A 12,063-nucleotide genomic window follows, 5' to 3' on the forward strand; every position below is an offset into this window, starting at 1 on the left:
TTGCACATTGATCGTAATATTAAGAATGCACTTAAAATTACTACGCACAACAATGAATAAGTGATTGCAATGCACACAGTTAAGCAGCATAAATATTTGTTAACGAAGTCTATTCTTGTTGTAATTATTATTACTTTTATTGCTACTAATACCAGTGGCTTACAAGACTCAGCTCTATTCTGCCTTGGTCAGTCCCCACCTGGAATACTGTGTCCAATTCCGGGCACCACTATTTAAGAAGGATGTTGAAAAATGGGAAGAAACCCCTCAGCCCCCAGAGAGCTGCAGGCTCAGAGAGCCCCCTGAGCTTAGACTACGAAGCCTCTGAGGGCGTGCAGAGTGCAAATCCCCCCAGGGGCCCCTCTCCCTCCTGGGGGCCCTGCCCCTGCCAGCCTCTCCGGCCTCTGAGGGCGTGCAGAGTGCAAATCCCCCCAGGGGCCCCTCTCTCTCCCGGGCCCACCTGGGGGCCCTGCCCCTGCCAGCCTCTCTGGCCTCTGAGGGCGTGCAGAGTGCAAATCCCCCCAGGGGCCCCTCTCTCTCCCGGGCCCACCTGGGGGCCCTGCCCCTGCCAGCCTCTCCGGCCTCTGAGGGCGTGCAGAGTGCAAATCCCCCCAGGGGCCCCTCTCTCTCCCGGGCCCACCTGGGGGCCCTGTCCCTGCCAGCCTCGTTGGCCTCTGAGGGCGTGCAGAGTGCAAATCCCCCCAGGGGCCCCTCTCTCTCCCGGGCCCTCCTGGGGGCCCTGCCCCTGCTAGCCTCCCCGGCCTCTGAGGGCGTGCAGAGTGCAAATCCCCCCAGGGGCCCCTCTCTCTCCCGGGCCCTCCTGGGGGCCCTGCCCCTGCTAGCCTCCCCGGCCTCTGAGGGCGTGCAGAGTGCAAATCCCCCCAGGGGCCCCTCTCTCTCCCGGTCCCTCCTGGGGGCCCTGCCCCTGCTAGCCTCCCCGGCCTCTGAGGGCGTGCAGAGTGCAAATCCCCCCAGGGGCCCCTCTCTCTCCCGGTCCCTCCTGGGGGCCCTGCCCCTGCCAGCCTCTCTGGCCTCTGAGGGCGTGCAGAGTGCAAATCCCCCCAGGGCCCCTCTCTCTCCCAGGCCCACCTGGGGGCCCTGCCCCTGCCAGCCTCTCTGGCCTCTGAGGGCGTGCAGAGTGCAGATCCCCCAGGGGCCCCTCTCTCTCCTGGGGGCCCTGCCCCTGCCAGCCTCTCCGGCCCTTGGTTGACTCTGGCCAGCTGGACGGGCTGCAGGCGCTGGAGTCCCTGGCGGACGAGGAGGGTCATGTGGCCCTCGGAGGGGAAGGGGCCACCTTCAAAAGGCCCTGCGACTCCCGCCAGCCTCCACCGGCAGACTTCCCAGCATGCACTGCCAGCTCCGTGGGGCCAATGGTCGAATCCCAGCATGAATAAATTTGAAATTTACTCGTTTTTCCAGTGTATAACCACATAATTCAATCTCAAGGAGTCTTATGTTCGGCTTCGCTTATTAGCTTTAGGGATAAATTAACCTCTATTAGGTTTCATTTCATTTCCCTCAGGTCCTTCTTCCCAGCATGCTTTGCTGCCCCTTCTTCTCACAAACAAAGATCCTGTGTCCTATAATTGAAATTTACTCATTTTCCAATGTATAACTAAATAAATTAATCCCAAATTGTCTTTGGTTAGGTTTCACTTATTAGCTTTATTGGTAAATTACCCTTTATTAGGTTTCATTTCCTTCACATCCTTCTTCCCAGCATGCTTTGCTGCCGCTCTTCTCCAAACAAGGATCCTGTTTCCTATAATTGAAATTTACCCATTTTCCAATGTATAACTGAATAAATACATGTGAAAGTGTCTTTTGTTAGGTTTCACTTATTAGCTTTAATGATAAATTATGCTTTGTTAAGTTTCATTTCATTTCCGTCACGTCCTTCTTCCCAGCATGCTTTGCTGCCCCTTCTTCTCACAAACAAAGATCCTGTTTCCTATCATTTTATTTTTCTCTAAACCTATTTGGATTCTTCCATTTAAACTTGAGGGAGAAAGAGAGAAGGCTTTTCCTCCCAGCCTTTCCCTCGCCCTTCCCAGGCTGCCCTGCGCAACCTTCCTCCTGGCCTGCTAATAAACCAATAACAACCAATTATTATACTCATCAACCCCCATAACCCAGGAAGTCGCGAAGAGACCTCGTCCTTTTCCTCATTCCCTTGGAGGCACCCAGAACGGCTTCCCCCTTTTCCCCACGTCCCGCGGCTCCTGCGCCCTGGACAACAGAGGCCAAAATGGCGCTGGCCACCCGCCAGTTGTTTTACCTGCAATTTAGAGCTCCAAAAATGCTTTAAATGCATGTTGAGGCTGTGATTTTTATAGTGCTTTTAATATTCTGTTGGGAGCTGCCCAGAGTGGCCAGGGAAAGCAATATTATTATTATTACTATTATTATTATTATTATTATTATTATTATTATTATTATTATTATTATCTCATCACCTTGATTGCAATGATACCTAATATATTATAACATAATATAATATAATATAATATAACATAACATAACATAATATAATATAATATAATATAATATAATATAATATGCCCAAATATAAGCCGCTCCCTTAAAATTCCGCAGGCACTCTCTCCTGTTCCATTTTACCGTATGTCTGTTCCGGCAGCGATATTGTAAAAGCCAGCTTTCGTAAGGTCATGAATTTAAGCCGCACTTTAACCTTTCACGGTCAGAATTTGGGAGGAAAGTGAGGCTTATATTCAGGCCAATACGGTAATGCACTACGACAAAGACTATGGCTACAGAGCACTCTAATATGAGTGTTCATTAAATCTAGTATGATGATGATGATGATGATGATGATGATGATGATGATGTTGCAATGGAGGAGTGCAGGGAAAAGAAAACTCCTGGCACTCATTCTTTCTTGCTACAGAATTAAAAGATTTCTCTGCTTTTCTCCTTCTTTTTCCCTTGGGTGGTGTGTTCAGCGGTCACCCTCAGGGGAAACAGGTCCCCCCCCCTTGGAGGAAAAGGACTGATCGGATCCTGGCTGTGACATCGGCTCAGAATCCCAGCCTCACTTGACAGTTGAGGCCAACAGCCGTTTGGTGGTTTCTCTGCAAGTGAATCAGAAAAAACTGTTATTAGACACCGAAAAAGCAAAGTCTGAAGACTGATGTCTGGGGAAATGGTGAGGGGACCAGCAGGAAACTGCTAAGGGAGTTTTGAGTCCTTTTATTCTGTTGCAGTTGCAGAGAAAGGAGGGTGGGGGGTGGGGGGTTGGGGTCCGCCCCAGGTGTCATCACTGAGGGGGGTGGCAAAAGGACAAAAAGCAGAGTTTAAAATAAAAATAAAAATTGGGCTCACCAAAACTTTTAGTTGAGTCAAAAAACACGGCTGGCACTGGGCGCCGCACCGCGGGGGCTGGCACTTACCGGGGGGGGGGGCTGCAGAGTGCCTGATCCACGCATCTCTCCTGGGGGTGACGTGGTGGCTTGGGCCCCTGCAGGCTGGGTGCTGCCTGAAACAGAAGCGTGGGGCTTGCGTCTGCCCCCTGCCTCTCCCTCAGCCGCCCTACAGCTGGGGGGGAGGCAGAGGATGGGCTCCAGAAAGCCCACAGGACCCCCGCGTTGAACCGGGCACCCGAGCAGCTGGCTATGCCGCTGTTCTGTTGTTTGAATTATGGGTGCCTTGAGAGTGAATGTGCTGTGCTTGCTGCCCCACTCGTCCTGATGGACCAGCCCCCCATGGCGCCAGGGCTGTAGGGCTTCCCTGGCTAGCGACTCAACGTGGGCAGGAGAGTTTGCCTTCTGGGTTCCTCTCTCATTTTGGGATGCTCTCTTTCTCCTCTCTCCCCACCATCAACTCTGGGGTCCTGTCTCTGCTAGCAGCCAGCCATTGAGGAGGACATTCTCAAGGAGGACGGAGGAAAAGGCAAGGAGGAGACCGCAAGACGGCTGGATCTCCTCAGCCCTGACTGGGTAGGTGGCCGTGGCCTAAGTGGTGATTGGCAGAAGGGGAGGGGGGCATATCAATCGTAGGATGAGACTGTTGTTTCAGTTATGGGTGCCTTGAGTTTTAATGTTTGGTTGCGTTTTTTAATTGCTCGTTTTTTGCATCTTTTCCTTGCAGGTTCCAAGTATGTCACCATTTTCGAGTGTTTCCTCCCTGTCCTCCCTGGATTCCCTTTGGGACTCCCTCAATGAGGTACGTAGCAGACAGAGCAGGAGGGAAGCCCTGCTGAGCTGCACATGGGCAACCCTGAGGCTGGGGAGGAGGAGGAAGAGGAGGAAGAGGAGGATGCTGGCTGGCTGACCGGCCAGGCCACCTTCTGGACGGTTGAGAGCAAGGGGGCAAACAGGCAGGGGGCTGCTAAGGGCAGACCATGCTTGCTGCCCCACTCCTCCTGATGGACCAGCCCCCCATGGCGCCAGGGCTGTAGGGCTTCCCTGGCTAGCGACTCAATGTGGGCAGGAGAGTTTGCCTTCTGGGTTCCTCTCTCATTTTGGGATGCTCTCTTTCTCCTCTCTCCCCACCATCAACTCTGGGGTCCTGTCTCTGCTAGCAGCCAGCCATTGAGGAGGACATTCTCAAGGAGGACGAAGGAAAAGGCAAGGAGGAGACCGCAAGACGGCTGGATCTCCTCAGCCCTGACTGGGTAGGTGGCCGTGGCCTAAGTGGTGATTGGCAGAAGGCGAGGGAAGCATATCAACCGCAGAATGGAACTGTTGTTTCAGTTATGGGTGCCTTGAGAGTGAATGTGCTGTGCTTGCTGCCCCACTCGTCCTGATGGACCAGCCCCCCATGGCGCCAGGGCTGTAGGGCTTCCCTGGCTAGCGACTCAACATGGGCAGGAGAGTCTGCCTTCTGGGTTCCTGCCTGTCTCATTTTGGGCTGCTCTCTTTCTCCCCTCTCCCCACCACCACCTCTGGGGTCCTGTCTCTGCCAGCAGTCAGCCATCGAGTGTGACATTTTCCATGAAAAGGACGATGAAGGAAAAGGCGAGGAGGAGACCGCAAGACGGCTGGATCTCCTCAGCCCTGACTGGGTAGGTGGCCGTGGCCTAAGTGGTGATTGGCAGAAGGCGAGGGAAGCATATCAACCGCAGAATGGAACTGTTGTTTCAGTTATGGGTGCCTTGAGTTTTAACGTTTGGTTGCGTTTTTTAATTGCTCGTTTTTTGCATCTTTTCCTTGCAGGTTCCAATTATGTCACCATTTTCGAGTGTTTCCTCCCTGTCCTCCCTGGATTCCCTTTGGGACTCCCTCAATGAGGTACGTAGCAGACAGAGCAGGAGGGAAGCCCTGCTGAGCTGGATAACCCTGAGGCTGGGGAGGAGGAGGAGGAGGAGGAGGAGGAGGAGGAGGAGGAGGAGGAAGCCGGCTGGCCGGTCAGGCCACCTTCTGGACTGGTCGTGAGCAAGGGGGCAGGCAGGCAGGCAGGCAGGCAGGGGGCTGCTAAGGGTATGCTTGCTGCCCTACTTGTCCTGATGGACCAGCCCCCCATGGCACGAGGGCTGTAGGGCTTCCCTGGCTAGCGACTCAATGTGGGTTCCTGTCTCATTCTGGGCTGCTCTCTTTCTCCCCTCTCCCCACCACCAATGCCACCACCTCTGGGGTCCTGTCTCTGCTGGCAGGCAGCCTCTGAAGTGGCTATCAAGGAGGAAGAGCCACAGGAAGTACCAGAGAGCCCCCCAGAGGAGGACGGGGAGGCCCTTTATTTGCCGTGCCCCCCACCTGGAGAACAGCTGGAGGCAAGCGTAATCGAGGTCAGACGAAACATACATTCATTCATGACATATGAAAAGCTTCCCTGAACAGGGCTGTCTTCACATGTCTTCTAAAAGTCAGATAGTTGTTTATTTCTTTGACATCTGGCGGGAGGGCGTTCCACTGGGCGGGTGCCACTACCGAGAAGGCCCTCTGCCTGGTTCCCTGTAACTTCACTTATCGCAGTGGGGAACCGCCAGAAGGCCCTCAGCGCTGGATCTCAGAACGATGGGGGTGGAGATAATTCTCCTGGGTTGCTTTTGGTTTGGTGTTTGTTTTGTAAGATATCTCTTTTGAATGCGTTTCCAGGTGCCTCCTGCCAAAGGAAGTTATTAATTGCAAAGTGGGTTTGGCGATAATAAAACCATGTTGGCACTTCGCAAAGCCAGTTCTCTCTGGGGGTTTCCTGCCTCCTATACCTTCCCCCCACCCTCTTGTTCTTGGTTTTGTGTCTCGTTCAGATCTCTCCAAGGCTGACCACATGAGAACCTGGGAGAGGAGTGTTCCCTCCTGACTACAACCCTTTCGTATAACGCCTTGCCCCCCCCCCAAAAAAGGAGGGATTATGACAGCCTGCCACCACAAGGGCCCTTCTTCGTGTGGCTCCTTCACAAACGGTCTGGAGGGCAGCAACACAAGAAGGGGCCTTTTCTGTGGTGGCTCCCCACTTGCGGAATGCTCTCTCCAGGGAGGCTCATCTGGCACCTTCATTATGTATCTTTGGGTGCCAAGCAAAGACGTTTCTCTAGAACAGAGCTTCCCAAACTGTGTGCTCCTCCCAGGGCTGGAAAGGGGCTAGTTGAACTGAATCCCTGTGTTGCGAAATGAGGCATGTCTCCAAATTGTGTCACCAACGTGGAAAGTTCTGCTCTAGAACCAGCCTTGGGCTAATTGGACAACGCATGGCCTTTTCAACATGCTTGTGGATTGGGAGGTTGGCTTATGAGTTCGTTTTTGTTTTTAATACATATGTTGTGTTTTTATTTTGTATTTTTATGCTGTAAGCCGCCCTGACAGCTTCAGATGAAGGACGGCGTACGGATTTAATCAATCAATTGTTTGTTTGTTTGTTTGTTTGATTGATTAATGATTGCGGCATTTTCCCAGAATCTGGAGGTGAATTGTTTACTTTTCTCACAGGACTGCGAGGAAGAGAGGCCTCCGAAGACCCCCACTTGCTTGGGTTCCATTATCTCCCGGATTCGCAAGATCTTCAGAAGAGCGCTGCCGCCAGCACCACCAGTGCCACCAGAGCAACCCAATACAAGAGGCAGCAGTGGGGTGCAGGGGGAAAGGAGGCCACTCTGCACGTGGCTCAGGCGCTGGATGCGGCAGCATCGCAGCTGTGTCCACCCTGAACCAAGATGAGGAGGAGTTGGGAGGCTTGCACCGATCCGCCCAGGGGGATTTTGCCACCCCCCCTGGGATGACACTTGGGGCGATACCCCCCCACACACACACCCCACCTTCCTCCGCCAGTGGTGGCAGGGGAAGTAGCACCTGGAGGCGCCAGAGTCCTAAGGGACATTTCCTTTTTGTTGTCCTTGCACAGGTCTTAATCCTTGTGGTCCAAACTGGAGAGGAGGAAGAAAATATCAGAGCGCGGAGGCAAGCGGGGCAAGAAACCCAAACTCTCGTGGCCCTACGCCGGCGTCCCACACGGCCAGCCCCAGTCCTAGAGCCCGACACCTTTTGAGAAGACAGCGGGCAAAGGGTGGACGGCGAAGGAGAAGTGCGAGAGAACGACAGCGTCTGCGGTGGTGGAGGAGAAGGCAGGACTGAGAGGGGAGCGATCCTGGAAGGTGGCTTGAAAAGAAAGGGCAATATGAGGGAGAGAAACTGCTAGCTCACGCTGCCCACGCCCAAAGGAGGAGGAAGGAAAGGAGGAAAGCAAGCGAGCAAGAAGGGACAGCTAAAGAAAGAACTGAGAAAAGAGACAGCGAGACCTTCTGTGGGTCAAAGAAATTACAATAAGAAGGAAACTGAGTTTCCTCCCTCCAGAGCTTGCTAATGGTCCTGCATTGTTCTATTTCCTTTTTATGTATAATTCTGTATTATATTGTTGAATTGTTGTCTTAGGTGATAAGCCTATAAAGGAAGGATATAAGGGAAGGGGGGAGGTATTAAGGGAAGACTTTGAAAGGAAAGGCAGAAAATAAAAAGGGGTGGGGGAAAATAAGTGGGAGGGAACGCGTAAAGGGAAGATGCAAAGCATTATATAAATTTTGTTTGTTTGTTTGAAATAAAGAAGCTAACCATTGAATCTGCATGGATCTTAAAATCATTTTGTGGAATGTTAATGGGCTAAATTGTAAGACTAGGAGGAGGAGACAGAGTGACTCCCCCTGCAGCTGCTCAGCTTTCATGGACTTAGAGGAGAAGGTCTGGTGAGAACCAACTGGCTGCAGCCTTCTTAAACAGAGCTCTCCTCAGCAATCGGATGCCTGTGGTTCCCAGGCCTAACTTGGCCCTTCCTGCTCTCTGCCTGGACCCTTGGCTTTGCAGTCATTTGCATTCCCTGACCTCTGGCTTGTCTGACTACGCGGGATGCTGTCTGCCCAACCCTCGGAATGGGCTTGGCTTCGTAGGCGGTTTCATGCAAGAGTTCTTGGAGACTTGTCTCCTGTTTGCTTGGCCTAACCTTCCACCGAGCTTTGCACTCTGTTGTCACGGGACTCAGAACAGGGCTACGGCCAGCAAGCCTGTTGGATCCGGCCCATGTGCCCTGAAGCCCAGAGGCCAAGCAGATGCCTGGGGGAAACCTCTAGGCAAGATCAGAGCTGTGGGCATGAGAGTTTGGAGAAAGTAGCAGAAGATCTGAGAAAAGCCATGAAACTACATGGGCAAAAGACTTGAGGGGTACTTTCTAACCTTACTAGGCCTGTCAAGTTTTATCTCAAAGCATCTCCTCCTGCAAACCTCCTGCCAATTGTATGTGTCAATTTACATATTCCTGTCCTCCCTGCATGCCAGTAAAGATTGATTGATTATATTCTTACTGGGCAAAAAGATCTGTGTATTCCTGCTATTTTACTATCTTAATAGACCCAACTTCCATATCATTCATTGGGCGTTATTTAGAAATAACCTTAGTCCTGAACGCAGCATTCTTGGGCCATTTGGGATATGACAGCGACACATTTGGTCCCTCAGCTCTGGGGATTTCCCTGGCTTTAGCAGTCTAAATAGGTGTCCTGTTTTGCCAGGCCTCTTTTGCCAAGGCAACACGCGTAGTTGTCTTGGGATTCTAGCTCCATAGATCTTCATTTTGCATATATCTCAAATGCTGAAAATGGATTTAAAGCAGCAGCAATGGGCACAAGCCCCTGGGGCTTCATGTTCCGCGTGTATTTCTTTCTCGCAGCCTGTATCCCAGGGGATACCTGATCAAGTCCTTTGATCTTTCTGAAGCTAATCTGGGGTCATCCTGGCTGATTTCGCACAGTCATATTTCCTAGGAAATATTGTGCACTTCCCTCTCCAAGCTGAGTGAATGGTAAGTGAAACCTCAAATGTGATGTACAGACCCTCCAAGTACCCCTGTTTTCCAGGGACCGTCCGGGATTTAATTCCACATTTGCTGTTTGAGCCACTCAAGGCTCCCGGAAGTTATCAAGGTGAGACTTCTTCCACTTCCAATTATCGAAATCATAGTGATTTCCTCTTCCAGAAGCTCAAGAGATATTTCTGGAGATTGCCTAATCACCAGGCACAACAACAGTGTGATGTTGTTAATTGCACAGTGGCTGGAAAAGAACGTTGGTGCAGAGAATATTTCCTGTGCCAGAAACCGACCGATTTCTCCAAGATTTGGTGCAGGTGAAAGGCTGAGGGGAGCAGGGATGTGTCTACATGGTGCTTAACACCTCTGAACCTTGCCCAGATTGGGAAAGCCACTGCACCTTTCGTCTTGCATGAGTCTTTTGATTATTCTGCTTGGCTGGCTCAGGGCATCAGAGGAGCCACAGGGGAGGAGGAGGTGGAGCCAGAATGAAACCTTTGCTGCTTCTCTGGCTATTTCAGCTGCTAAAGATGCCCCATGGGCTCTGTGGGAACCGGAAGGCAAAATGCCCCTTGAATCTGATCAGGGATGAATCTGATGTACAAAATTACTACCAGTACCAGTCTGGAGATCTTCTTATTAGTGGGATCATATCTCCAAAACATTTGCACAAGCAAGTTCTATATGTCTTTACACAGACACCCTTCCCCAAGACTGAGATGTAAATAATCATCCACACATACCCTCCAACATTTCCCCGAGGAAAATAGGGACGTCCTATTCCATAATAATAACTTTATTATTTATACCTCACCCACCACTCTGGGTGGCTTCCAACATAGACAAAAGCAGAATAAAGCATTAGACATGAAGAAAACTTCCCTATACCTTCAGGCATCTCGGGGGTCGGATAACAGCATACCCTCCAACATTTCTCTGGTGCAAAGAGGGGCATCCTGAGCACGCCTCCCAATATTGTTATGAAGAGGGAAAGAGAAAGGGAGAAGCATGGTGATCAGTTGAAGCTCAACGGAGGAAAGATGGTATGTCGATGAAAGAAATAAACGATAAAATGATAAGAAACAAAGTGTCAGGGGTCAAGGTAAAGAGGCGTCTCTTCAGCATTCAGCAGCAATTATGCAATAAAGACGACAGCGTAGAGCCCCTCAGCTATGCCCTAAATCACAAGGTTGCTCTGGTGACCAAAAGTGAGAGAAAACCTGCACACCACATAAACAACTTTAAAAAGTAATGAACAAACTATTTTTGCCCCTCTTTCCCTGTTTGACATCATCATCTCATGACCTCCCCCACAGCAGCATAGATTTTCAGAATGTAGTTGTACACAGCTGGTTCTGGATGTAAGAGATGCTGAAGAAACTCATCTCCAGATGCAGAACATTGCACCAAATGCCCAAACAAGGACAGGGACCAATGTGTCCCCAAGATTACCACCTTCTGGGGTTGTGAAGAACATTTGGGAATCATTTTAACTTCCATTGCCCTCGTCTTGTCTTTAACAGCAGGTATCGTGTTGGGAATCTTCATTAAATTCAAGGAAACTCCCATAGTCAAAGCCAACAACCAGGACCTCTCCTACATTCTCCATTGATATAAATGCTTTATGATTCACTGATAAAGCATTTACTGTACATTAATTAGCCAAGGTTGCATCCTACCTAAACTTTCATCACTCCATACAAGTTGAAAGCTTACTAGACTCTCGGTCTTATAGCAATTCAACCTGTAGCATCCCAATGAAAAGTGCTATATAAATTTAATAAATAAAGGTCCTGAGAAAGCTGACTTGTTTGTTTGTTTGTTTGTTTGTTTGTTTGTTTGTTTGTTGAATCTATATACTGCCCCATACGCGGAGGTCTCAGGGCGGGTCACAGAACAAAATTAATATACAAAACCAGAAGATATATAATCAAAATAAAAACAACAACCCAATAACACCCCAAAAAGAAGCACATTTTAAAAGGGCAAAGGATGTCAATCAAATCAACCAAAAAGGAACATTTTTGCCTAATGTCCAAAGGCGTATAATGAAGGCGCTAGGTGAACTTCCCTGGGGAGAGCATTCCACAGACGGGGAGCCACTGCAGAGAAGGCCCCGTTCTTGTGTTGCCACCCTCCTGACCTCTTGAGGAGGAGGCACCCGAAGAAGGGCCTCAGAAGATGATCTCAGGGTCCGGGTAGGATCATATGGAAAGAGGCGGTCCTTGAGGTATTGCGGTCCTGAGCCATTTAAGGCTTTCTAGGTCAAAGCCAGCACTTTGAATGGGGCCCAGAAATGAATTGGTAGCCAGTGCAGTCGGACCAGGATCAGTGTATTGTGCACTAGCTGAAGTTTCCGAACTGTCTTCAGAGGCAGCCCTACGTATAACGCATTGCAGTAATCTAACCTTGGGATTACCAGAGCATAGACAACAGTAGTTAGGCTATCCCTGTCCAGATAGGGGCGTAGCTGGACCACCAACCAAAGCTGATGGAAGGCACTCCCCGCCACTGAGGAGTCCCGAGCCTCGAGCGACAGCAAAGGGTCCAGGAGTACCCCCAAGCTATGAGCCTGCTCCTTCAGAGGAAGCGTAACCCCATCAAGCGCAGGCGACCTCCCACCCATCTGGTCTAGGGAACCACCCACTAACAGTGCCCCGGTCTTATGTGGATGGAGCTTCAGTTGGTTGGCTCTCATCCAGTCCATTGCCGAGACAAGACACTGGTCCAGCACTTCCACTGCCTCCCCTGCAGATGTGAAGGAGAAATAGAGCTGAGTGTCATCAGCATAATTCTGACAACATACTCGAAACCTCC

General features: G+C 50.7%; 2 protein-coding genes across 2 annotated transcripts in view; both read left to right on the plus strand.

Annotated features, from left to right (window-relative positions):
- LOC308577398 (vomeronasal type-2 receptor 26-like) overlaps positions 1–12,063 on the plus strand; it is a gene marked incomplete at its 3' end in the record, with an annotated part of 74,467 nt that overhangs the window by 20,694 nt on the left and 41,710 nt on the right. The gene's annotated exons all lie outside the window — the stretch shown is intronic.
- Positions 243–7,931, plus strand: LOC308577407 (uncharacterized protein; the record flags this gene model as incomplete). The annotated part of the gene is made up of 8 exons (XM_081177522.1): positions 243–332; positions 1,191–1,361; positions 3,864–3,956; positions 4,108–4,182; positions 4,925–5,023; positions 5,175–5,249; positions 5,612–5,743; positions 6,885–7,931. 8 exons carry the CDS (start codon positions 243–245, stop codon positions 7,110–7,112), a joined length of 963 nt encoding a protein of 320 aa, XP_081033648.1. The 3' UTR covers positions 7,113–7,931.

Source organism: Podarcis bocagei, assembly GCF_964188305.1.
Source record: "Podarcis bocagei genome assembly, chromosome: 18".
NCBI lineage: Eukaryota > Metazoa > Chordata > Lepidosauria > Squamata > Lacertidae > Podarcis > Podarcis bocagei.